The sequence below is a fragment of the Periophthalmus magnuspinnatus genome, chromosome 4 (genome assembly GCF_009829125.3).
Source record: "Periophthalmus magnuspinnatus isolate fPerMag1 chromosome 4, fPerMag1.2.pri, whole genome shotgun sequence".
NCBI classification, from domain to species: domain Eukaryota; kingdom Metazoa; phylum Chordata; class Actinopteri; order Gobiiformes; family Gobiidae; genus Periophthalmus; species Periophthalmus magnuspinnatus.
In genome coordinates, this window is record NC_047129.1 from 3,652,236 (window position 1) to 3,664,675 (window position 12,440).

Consider the following 12,440-nt stretch of genomic DNA (forward strand, 5'->3'; position numbering starts at 1 on the left):
TCATGGCTAAATCAGGTATAAACCCAGATTGGATCATGACCATATAGGGAGAAATTGAGTTTAACCAGGACTATATTGGTCTAAATCACAATAACAATAATCTTAAAACAAAACCCATAACTAAGGACTTGAATCCAAATTCAGCAAGGACTAAAATCAAGACATAAATCAGGACTAAACAAAGACAAATATAGACTAAACTTGGATAAAAAAGGGATAAAATTAGGACTAAACTGGGAATTAACAAGAAGTAAACAAGAACTAAAGAAGGACTAAATCTGAACTAAACCTGGACTAAAGGACTCGGCCAGGTCTAATCCAGGGCTAAAATCAGGACTAAACTGGAACTCAACAAGGACTAAAACCAAGATTTAACAAATACTAAAATAGACAAAATCAGGACTTATTAAGGAACAAAATCTGAACTAAACCAGGACTAAACAAAGACTAAAATCAAGACTAAATAAGGATTAAAATCCAGGCTCAACAAGGAAGATCAGGACTAAACTAGTGCTAAAATCAGGACTAAAGAAGGATTAAAACCAGGATTAAACAACTGAACCAGGATTTAAAAAATCCAGACTAAACCTAGATTTAACAAGGACTAAACCAGGATTTAACAAGGACTAGAACCAGACCGTACATACCACAGTGTAAAAGTGTGTGGCTTGTATGAATACATTATGACTACAGACAGTGCTCTAATCTTCAGTTGCAGCTTTCATTGAACAACAAAGCAGAGCTGAGTGTAGTGAGAATGTAGCTCTTCAAACCAGACACAAACACAGGCTGTTTCTATTGAAGCCCCACACTGTTGTCACTATGTGCATGTTTCTACACTAAAATGAATACAGAATCCACTGTAATATTTAATTGCATGGTTCAGTTATCTGTGTTGTCAAAATTAAATAAATACATGAAATTTGACATCTTTAAAGGTGTACTGTGTACTATTGTTGTAATGATACTAGAATTTCAAATTCGTCCACGATACCAAGGAATTCACTCAATACTTGCGATTACCATACCATAATGAAGTTTTGGGGTTTTTTTTGTTTTTTTGTAATAGAATGTAATTTTCATGTACAAAATAATAGTACTTTCTTTATCTTAGCATGAAGTCTTTTATTCGTTTTGATAAAGCTCAAAATCACATAAACATTTTTTCAGGAACGCTCAAATTTTGTGATTTTTTATTATTATTATTTTGCAGTTTTCGTTTTAGTATGGATTAGTAACACATTTTCAATACTTTTGACATTGACACTGAATTGTATCCTTTTTTGTGAGTGGGCTTGCCTCTTCATAGATCTGACCTGTAACTTGACCTGGTGTTTGTCACCATGGAGACAAATACGTTTAAGGCCATACTTTGGAACATTCCAGGGAAAGCAATAATATCTCCTTGGAGACAATCAGGTACCGAACCATCCACTAAAAAGTTACATAGTGGATCTTTAAATACTAAGTAAATGATTTCACTTAAGTTGGTTAAGTCATTGGATCATTACAACATTTAACCAAGACAAAATGTGTTTATATTAAGTTGCAAAATAATTTTTCAAAATTTAGAAGAAATGGGTATCCAGAATACACACTTCTCCAGTACTATGAAAATGTGAGTCACTGAATCTCACCATGTTCAGATGGGTGTGACTGACAGGTGGATTAGCCAATCACAACAAATATGGCTCCTTACGAGGAAAAAGGATAAGGAGAAAATATCACAGGGGACTAAAAAACAATGAGTGAAGCACTAAACTCTGAGGTGAGAGAAATGTGATTTTGTTTGTAAATGTACCATTTGAGATGGCACAATCGTGTTAGGTTGGACTCAAGACACGACGGAGGGCATGGGGAACTGACCTTCTGTATAAAAAAATACAGAAAGATATCACTCTGGATTTTCCAGGTAAAATAAAAACAAAGTAGTTTTGAAGTTTAAATGGTATGTTAGCAAAATAGTGAAAAAAAATTAACATCAAACCTAATTTTGTTTTGAATATTTTAATTTCTAGAAAGTTTTCATATTAGAGCCTAAGTCCTAACACATCTATTTTATCAAACCAACTTTTGAACTCAACACAATCTATTTCAAGACTGCTGATGAGTAAAAATTTAGATTTAGAGTTGCGTTCAGGCACTCAAGTCATTTTATGTTCCAAGAGTTGCTAACGACAAAAGCATTGCGAAGGTAAACAGCGACGCGTGTTTTGAATCCATCACTTGTGAATAGATCGTTTCCTTTGCTTCTTTCATTAATTTATTCTCAACCACCCCTGATGCATGTGCGCTTGATTGTGAACGCTACTCAGCCCACATTTGATTTGTCGCGTTTCGGTTTGGTGCTCGTAATAAAGGAGACTGTTTACCTTGGCAGCGCTGGGGAAAGTTTGGAGGATTGATTTGGTTTTCATTTTAATGTTGTTTATCATTAGTGGCGGGATTACCCCTCAAAGCTTCATCTGGGAGTGCATTAGCGCTAATGGGGGAGCTAGCCGATGTTGAGTGATTGGAGCGGGCGTGATGATAGCTACCGTCATGGAGTCATAATGAGACTGTTATTGGCAATCATTGGGTTCTGAAGCTAATGCAGATTCACAGCACCAGTCTGCAAGGCTGCTGCTGCTGATGCTAAGTGAGACGTCTCTACTTCAGTGGTGCATAGGGTGTATTTACAGTGTATTATGTGAATGGTATGTTCTTGTAACCCTGATAACATGAAACTATAGCATGAAATTCTCAAAAAAATGACCATTACTCAGAAGAGGACCTTATCTCCAAAATGATGGATGCATATGGCTAGTGTGGTGCTTATACAGTAGTTTGGGATTGCTTCATTCAAAACAACTGAAATAATTAATTCCTTGCTAGTGTGCTTATACATCATACATACAACACCCAATCTTGATTCTGTAAAAGAAAATGTGGTATTGTATCACAATACCAAAATTTTAAACTTGATTTTGATACTAAGGAACACACTTAATAATGATTTTAGTATCAGAGTGATGATTGAAACAATTGCTGTTAATATAATAATAGTCGTAATATTAATATAATAGTCTTTAGATTGATTTATGTAAAATGTAGGAATCAATTGAAAATACATCTGTTTTGTACAAAATTTCCTGGGTGAGGATCCCCACACACCCATGGCTTAAAGAGGGGCCGATGGAGGTCTGATGTCCTTGTTCTCAGGAACCATTTGTTGGGTGTAAATGGATTATTAGTCCAATTAGTATGGTATACAATGTCACACTTAAGTAAATGTACATTTTATAACATGTATCTAGTAAAGGATCTTTGTGTTTGAGCTTTTAGTTTTTTGTTAGTCATCTGTCATTAGGTGTCATGCTACTATACAGTATATGTTGTGCAATTTGCTTATAACTTGATGTCCATGTGTTTTAATGTTTTAGATCTATATTGATAAAAGTAAAATAGACTTTCCCAGCAAAATTACACTGCACCCAATAAACTATGTTTCATCTCTTTCTTGTTTTTCTGCTCAGGTTTCCAACTGGTTTGGGAATAAAAGAATCAGATACAAGAAAAACATTGGTAAGTTCCAGGAGGAAGCCAACATGTACGCTGCGAGAACTGCCGTCAGTGCGGCTAACGCGTCCTCACACGGGAGCCAAGCAAATTCACCCTCCACTCCGAATTCTGCAGGTGAGACAGGAAGTCAAGGCTGTGCCGCTCAGCTGTCACCTCTCTGTGCAGTGTAGACGCTAGGCAGAAGCATTGTAAATTAGGGTTAGGAGAGAGAACAGATTAGGGCTCTGCAATATTTTCCTTTATAGACCCTTTAAAGTTCGGTAAACAAAAACATTCTCAATTATGGAATGGGGGCAACTTGAAGCAAATGTGAGGCGGAACATAGTGCAGTTTCAGTGGAGAAATTGGGATTAATCAGAGAATATTATAAAATGTGAATATAGAGGGCAAATGATAACCACTCCAAGACATGTGAGTAATAGCAGAGCCTGGTTTAAAGACATTTACAAAATATTGTACATTATTTGTTAATTTAATAGGAGATTATGATCTTTTTTTATGAATAAATCTCGACTTTGTAGGTTTTATCTGACAAATACACTTTTCAAGCTAGTGAAAAGTATGCTCTCCATCATCTGTAATAGAAAAGTAAACTAACTGATATTTTTACATTTTATTGACATAGTATTTTAAAGGGTCTATAAACTACAAAATCAGAGAGCTACTTGCATATTTTAACATGAATCCTTTTATGCATCATCTACTACTTATTTCAATCATTAGATTGCAGATAAAACAGCATTATAGTTCTAGTGCATGTGCATTTTAGTAACAAACCATTTTTAATTCTGCACTGTGACACGATATAAGCAGTGAATAATCTTTGAGTCGTTGAAGGTTGGTTTACCAAATCAGAAATCAAAATTCATTAACTGATATAGAATTTATATAGCCTTTGGGAGTTACTTGGAAAGGAATGGAGAGCCATTTGTAGCACTCAAACCAAAGGTACATGAACAAAGAGCCCTGAGCCCCACAACAACTCACCATCTTATTCTTAATGCTTTTGTTTCTTGTGATACAGTTTATTCTATGCTGTTTAGCTATACTTTTCACAATGTTCTATTATGGCATTTGTAGCTAACCTAATATTGAAAATGCGACATATTCTTCGTACTAACCTATGTAGCCAACCGATGCATTATTCCAGATTTACCTTCTCTTCTAAGCAACCATGGTCTTTGTCCAAACAATAAGGTCTCGTAGGATGCTTATAAATAAAGTTATCTCTAACTATAGCTACTGCAACAAGCCAATTCACAATATGGGTGCAGTGAACAACAAATGACCTTATTATGTCATCAATTTAACCTTTACATTCAAAGGTAAGAGAACCTTCATTTGTCCCACACAGTTCAAAAACAGCAGGAGAAGGGAGTTGCAATAGAAAATAAAGATATGCAACCAGTAAAGATATACTTAAATATACTCTAACATAGCACTGCTACATAATGCTATTATGTAAAATAAGTGGCTATAACTATGGATATGTACTGTATAATATGGACAGAATAAATAAGTAAATAGTATAGATTTTTAAAATGAGTAAATAAATAAGGGAGTTAAGACAATATTATATATAATAAAAAGTTCCCCAAATTGAGATGGAAATGAAGTCGTCTCAAGTCTGTAACCAGTCACAATCTTATGTTGTGGTAAAATTCATTTTACGATATATTTTACTGCTGGTTTCTTTGCATACATACAATACATTGCATAGCCTAACTTCATTCCTGTTTCCACATCTCTAGCAAGCACATTGGATGTGCAATTGCTTGACTACTGATTTTTTTTCATGTATAAACTTTGTCAAACTGCTAACTCACGAGCTTTACTAACCGACCCACATACTGCAAGCTACATTCCTTTATTTCTTCCTCTGGCTCTGCATTCTGGCTGTGGCATGGCCCGGACCAGAGGCTAGATGTCTCTTTAGCTCAGTGCTAACTGCATGATGCCTGTCATAGAGCTGCTAGCTTTAGCCTGTCCTTTCTCTGTCTCCCTGTCTCCTCCAGGTTCTGGTGCCTCTTTTAACATGTCCAACTCGGGCGACTTGTTCATGACAGTGCAATCTCTGAACGGGGACTCGTACCAGGGAGCACAGGTGGGGGCCAACGTCCAGTCACAGGTAGGGGGTAGGGCCAGAACAAATGAAACATGTATACAGATAGCATAATATGAGAAGACATTAATACTATACATATGACTAGTGGAGATTTTAGTTTGTAAAGAATACCTAGTAAAAGTATTTTGTGCAGATTTTCAGAGCTAATAAATCTTCAAACGTATTGATTTTAATACAGATTGTGCTCAATTTTGTTCAACAGAAACAATTGAATCAATATTTATTTCCTAGCTGTTTTTATTTTAATATTTGTTTGCTCAAACTGCAAACATGTACAAAATTTAACCCCTCAACCTTTTCAGTATGCCACAGACACTAATAAAAGATACTTTTAATATCAGTCCAATTCAAAATGTAGTGAAGTAAAAGTAAATGTATCCACTTAAATTTTAGTAAAGTATAAGTACAGATACCTTAGATTTGTACTCAATCACATACTACTTTACTTAGTTACGTTCCACCACTGCTTATAGTTGGCTATATTAGACTAAGTAGGCTTACAGGGGTTGATATTTAATGAAACAAAACTGCATCATAAGTGGACAGGATAGGTTTTCAATACAAAATTACTCCAGTCTCCAATCTACAATCTTGTAATATCGCAATTTGCACTGTGCCCATTGACTACACTAGCATTATTGATATAATAAATATATAATATATATAATATACTAAATATATAATATACTAAACTAGATATAATATACTAAAAATATATTATTCAAAGTTAATTCTATTGAAATAAACTAATAAAAAATAAAACAATTTAGTTGTGGTTTTACACACTATACTGGTTGTTATCAAAAATATTATGCAGTAAGCCTGGTTTATAAAATTAAAAAAACTACAAATTTGCTTTGGCAATGTAATGCAACATAAACCAATGCATAATAGTATAAAACTATGACAAAATATGGGCTTGCATATAAGGTGTTACAGATTAAATAAATATAATATAAATGCATATGAAGAAATGCAACAAAATCATCCCTAGAACAGAATACATGTGAAAAAATATTGTACTAACCTCCTAATCCCATAAGGCCCCAAGTCTCAAACTGTTAAATTTATATCTTTTGTGTGTGACCTTGCTTTGTTTGCTGTCTCCAGGTGGATACCCTTCGCCATGTTATCAGTCAGACAGGCGGATACAGTGAAGCGCTCTCGGCCTCCCAGATGTACAGTCCACAGGGCATCAACGTAAGACCCCTTTCTTCTCCTCTGCCAATTATTTCAGCACCAGGGGGCTAGCTCTCCCTGTTAGGGGGACTTGTCTTCTCTGCGGTCCCCTCTGCTTAGGCGCTGGGGGGCGGGACACATATGCGGAGGGCAGGCTGTCACGTCCTGTTAGCTCAAGGCTAGTTCCTCACACCTTCAGAGCCCTCACAGCAGTACACCTGGGATTAGCATTAGCACACAAGGCTAACGCAGCTACAGGCAATGGCATTGACAGGACAGGGGCTGGAGACAGGTGACAGTGCAAAGTCCAATCTTGGGGAAATTCTAAAAGTCAATGCATATTATAAATGTTGATTACTCATTGTGCGTTTGAGACATCTCAAACTTGGAGATACTATAGATTGTAAAAGATAATATTTTACTTTTTGGCATATGGTAATTGCTGCCATAGTCAAAATGTATGATTGGTTTCTGATTGAATTTTTTATTAGACAGGGTAAAGAAAGGGAGAATAGCAGAGCATGGATGAAAAGTGTGAATAAATAAATAAATGGATAAATGGAATGTTGAGAAATTTTAAAGTGAATGGTTGCTTTAATGGAAAAAAAAAAACAATAAAGCACAATCTAATGTTCCATTCAAATTTGTCTTTCTATTTATTTTGGTGAGAAAGTTCTTGTAAATTAATGTGTAGCAATTTGATTAGAAAGACCCAAGCTGAATCCATACAATTCAAGGCAAAATTTAGTCAACAATAAAATAGGGTTGTCAAAAACATTGAAAGTCAGATATTAATCAGTATTAAAACTAGTATCAAAACTCACTAATTCAAGTAAGAATCAATAATGAAAATAAATCACATAATTGAATAAATTTTGACTTTTCTTGATCTTGAATTGTATCAGAACATTAATGTAAGACCACATGGTATACTAAACTATGATTTTGTGTTGAAATTTACCATTATCATTTGGGTATCAGAATCTGTATGGAGTATCAACTCTGTTCTTTAGTATCAAAATCGAGTTTGAAATTTTAGTTTTGTGACTACACAACAATAAATGTAGGATTTGAAAAAAAAAGAGAAATACTATAACTGGAATATTGAAGAATCTTGAACATATTTCACTGTAAAGCCATACTCAGGATGTAGTATTGCATTGTTTTCTGCATCACTTTGGTCCCATAAAACCATAGTGATTTAAAGGGGGCGGAGCCTGGCTGGCGGCTGTACACAAGGGGGGAAATCCACAGCGACAAGCCAAATCGTACAGGGGAAAATCGATGGGACAGACACAGGAACGGCCAGTGTGGATTCGGGACAGCAATCCAAGTGCATTCGCCTGATCTCAGCGTTGCCGCGTTAATGGTCCTGACAGGAGTGGAGTACACACACGAGGTCCCGCCTCATGATAATCCGATGAAACATGGGAGTGCACTATATTCAAATAGGAGCCAGTCATGCTAACCCCCAGAGGAAGCTAACATATTCTTTAGCCTCCTGCGGGCTGTTCTCCATGGACGCTTGCCCACTCTAGCACGTCTTATGCAGTCACACTTCCAAGTTTTAGTCCGGTTTTTTGTTTGTTTGTTTGTTTTTTTTATAAAGCAAATCAAAATCTGAAATCGACTGGGTTAGGAGTTGGACTGAAAGATTAATCTTAATTTTATCATGCTAACATTTTGAATTTTCATAATTTGAAAATTACAAAAAGTTGTTTGATAACATAATCCCCTTTCCAGAACTGGGAATACAACAAGAGATGTAACAATCAAGCTTTTTAAGTTTGAAAACCAATGTTGACACTTTGGCTTTAAGTACTGCATCTTCCAATATCAATCAATACCAGAGGAGAGACTAGAAATGTTTTCTCCTTAAAATCTAACAAAATTGATCCAAATGTATAATGTAACCATTGTTTATGCTTAAAATATCTACAGAACAGCTTTGTATATATATATATATAAGTATGGCCAACTACGTCAATATATCGGCTCAAACTGGATATTGTGGAACCAGTGCTAACCCTGTAGTTTATTTATCAAACTTTATTCTTGTTTTTAGCAGTTCATATTTTGTTTGTCTCTCAAATTCCTGGATGACTTTAAAATGTGTATTGCAAACAGAATCTTAATTAAATATAATAAGTCAAATATAATCACAACAATACTGAATTAGGTCTTTTTAATATATTAAAATTTTGAATATTGTTCAGCCCTATAGTGCACTCTGCTTATTTATACGAAGAAGAAACTACCAGACAGTTAAACTTATGGTATACCTCTTTCAGTTGTGGTCGCTAACGTATTCTAGTGATGCGCCGAGCTGGCCTGTTCTCCTTGGACGCGTGCCTGCTCTAGCACGTCCTACACTGGCACAAACCGCTGCGTTCTTCAGGTTTAAGGCAGTAAAGAAGCTCCGCAATGCATTATGTAACAGCAGGATCTCTGTCAGAGCCTGTTCACTGTCACTGACATTCAGGACTTAACATATTTTTAGACTTGAATGTGTTTGGGAGGAATTCAGCCAAATCTTTTGTTTTGCTCAAAGATGCCTCAATATTGGACTGGTTAAAATGAACTTCCCAAACACAAGTCTATAGGAGTAGGCTATAGGGATGAAAGAGTAATTGCAATTGAAACTGCAATTTGAATGGACACAATTAGCAAATAGCAAAGGCTGCTTTTTCTTAAGTACAGGGTGTCCATAAAGCCTCTTTATAATAAAAATAATATATATATACATTACAAAAGCAGTGGGTAAGATATCCTAACAAGACTAGTTCTATTGTACTCAGTGGCTTCCAAAGTTTTTTACCTCTAAAATACCTCTATATGGGCACCATTAGTGGCACGAAGCACATCAAGATGGGACTGGATTTCTTGCCAGGCTTGCTGTAGCATAGCCTCATCAATGGTTGCAATCATATCTCTTATCTTTTGCTTTTGTTCATGATTTTTTTAACATATCCCCATAGAAAGAAATTCAGAGGTGTGATATCTGGTGAATGTGGTGACCACAGAATTGGTCACTCCATTCTAATCCAACAGCCTGCAAATGTTTGATTAAGGAACTCATGAATTTGCAGACCCCAATGTGATTAAAACATTTTATAACCACTGACTACAACATAAAAAAAAATATATATATATATATATATATATATATATATATATATATATATATATATATATATATATATATATATATATATATATATATATATATATATATATATATATATATATATATATATATATATATATATATATATATATATATATCTTTTCACTTACCTTTGTAATAAAATTTAAAAATTGACTTTATGAACATCCTGTAGTAACATTTCCTCCACAAAAAACTAAATTATGTATAAACCTGGTAACCATATAGTTTGGAACTGTACAAACATGATCTGAAACATGATTAGTTTGTCAGTTCTTTTTTCTTTTGAACAGAATCAACATCAGTCGTAAATCTAATCACAATGCTTGGCAGAAAAATTTCAGCGAGCTTTTTAAAAAAAAAAAAAAAAAAAAGTTCAGCCCTAGTACACTATTTGTTTTGTATACATTTATTACAAAAATCTACAGACAAAATCAATAAAATCTGCATTAGTTAAAATTATTTAAAATGATCAAATATATGAATGTAGTTTTAGTGTAGTTTTGAGTATTATGTGACTTTTTGAGTTTTTATTTCTGTGTGGATTCACAATTTTAATTCAGGCAAATGCTATTGTCTGCAATGTTTTAATTTTCAAATACAAATTTCGCTAACACTCTTAGTATCCTTACTTCAGCAGAGTTTGATCTTTATTGGAGGAAACAAAAATACGTATTTGAAAGAAAATACATAAAATACTACTAGTTAATACTACTGTGGAGATTAGCATTTCAACATTTTTCTATTTTTGCAGTTAACTGATTAACCCGATTTTGATGTCCTTTGTCCACAGTGCAACATAAAACAGAACGTAGTTATTGCAGTGGTAAAAATAAATACACAGATGAATTTTTAAACTCACTTTTTCTTACAGGAACATTCTTCATTATCTGAATTTATCGTCTTCCACTGAAAGCTCCATCTTGAAATCCCTCTTTCTGCTCCAATGCAAACTTGATTGGATTGTTTAATATCAGATATACAAGCCCCCATTTGCCCTGGGTTATCTCTCCCTTCTGATAGAGCTCACAGATTAGATATATGTAGTTTAGGGTCTTAGTCTCCATATCTCAGCATTCCCAACTGTGATCACTCACTTCTGTTCCCCCAGGACATTTAACTGTGGTATCTCAATGTAAGATGCCACATTGAGTACGTGACCTAGTGTATTACCTCACAGACAAAATTGATCCTCTCAAGTTAAATTTGCCTGATTTGATGTTTGTATCCACTCAGTCTAGTTATTAAGTCAAAACAGTCAGACCTAATTCAATACCTAGACCTAAAATACTGCATTTTGATATTTCCATCTCAATATTGAACAATGGGCTCTTTAGAATAACATTAGCTGAATGATGTTGTAACATTTTGATCCTGACTAGCATTTTCACTTTTTATTTTTAAATGAAGATTGAGAGTGCACATTTTAAACATGTCTAGAAGCATAAACATTTAATAGAAGAAAGAGATATGAACTTTGGAACTAATACATGAATCCCATGCATTTCAGAATATGTTTGTAGAGGTAACAAAATAAAGAAATAAAGAAAATAAAGAAATAATTCAATTTTGATACCACAATGATAATAAAAGCACTCTTGTTTAGACTATATAAGGTAGCACAAAATATGGTGGGTACTTTAATCATGTGGTGGTATTTGATATAGATCACAATATAAATATAGATCACGACCATTCCTAAGGTACGATTCTGTCCTCTGACATTGATATTTTAGTATTAGTTACTATATAGGAATGTGTTTTTGACAACCCTAGTTTCATTTACATGGTTAGTAAGTCTTTTCCTAATAAGACTTCATGGAGACAAGACATTTTGTTTGTTTTGTCAACAACAACCTTTTGCTAATTGCCTCAACACTGTACATACCATAATAAATAATTTCTCTTGTGTCTATGTTTTCAGGCAAACGGCGGCTGGCAGGATGCCCCCACCCCCTCCTCAGTCACTTCACCCACAGAAGGTCCAGGCAGCGTTCACTCGGACACCTCCAACTGATGCCCTTCCGTTCCATCCACCTCAACACCCCCCCCCCCCCCCCAACATGGACCCTTCAGGACTGGACTCTCTTTTAGCTGAAGTCTCGAATCTCTTCCTTCAGATCGGGACCAGCAGGCAGCCTGAAATGAGACTCAAATCTTCAGACTTTGTACAGTGTCACGTCCAAATCTTTCTTTAGTTTTTTGTCTTTCTGGTGTCATAAGATTACAGTTAGCAACATAAGGCCCACGTGTTGTCATGGAAATGCAGTCACTACCTCGGTACACTTTTGTAATGGTGGGGAATAGGCTGCACTGGTGTAGGTACCATTATTCTAGGAAGTTTGATAGGCTTGGTTTAAAGGACACATATTATGCATTATTTATATTACTGACCTTTAAACATGTATG

General features: G+C 34.9%; 1 protein-coding gene across 3 annotated transcripts in view; it reads left to right on the plus strand.

Moving 5' to 3' along the window:
* pbx1b (pre-B-cell leukemia homeobox 1b) overlaps nucleotides 1–12,179 on the plus strand; it is a 102,970-nt gene extending 90,791 nt beyond the window's left edge. For 2 of the 3 annotated variants that reach the window (XM_055221380.1, XM_055221381.1), the window contains exons 6-8: nucleotides 3,516–3,675; nucleotides 6,797–6,886; nucleotides 11,956–12,034. In XM_055221380.1, coding sequence (XP_055077355.1) covers nucleotides 3,516–3,675; nucleotides 6,797–6,843 — 207 coding nt within the window. In that variant the 3' untranslated portion in view covers nucleotides 6,844–6,886; nucleotides 11,956–12,034. Of the gene's footprint in view, nucleotides 1–3,515; nucleotides 3,676–5,576; nucleotides 5,690–6,796; nucleotides 6,887–11,955 lie in introns of all 3 variants that reach the window. The other variant, XM_033965031.2, reaches the window with a different exon arrangement.
* The last annotated feature ends 261 nt before the right edge of the window (nucleotides 12,180–12,440 follow it).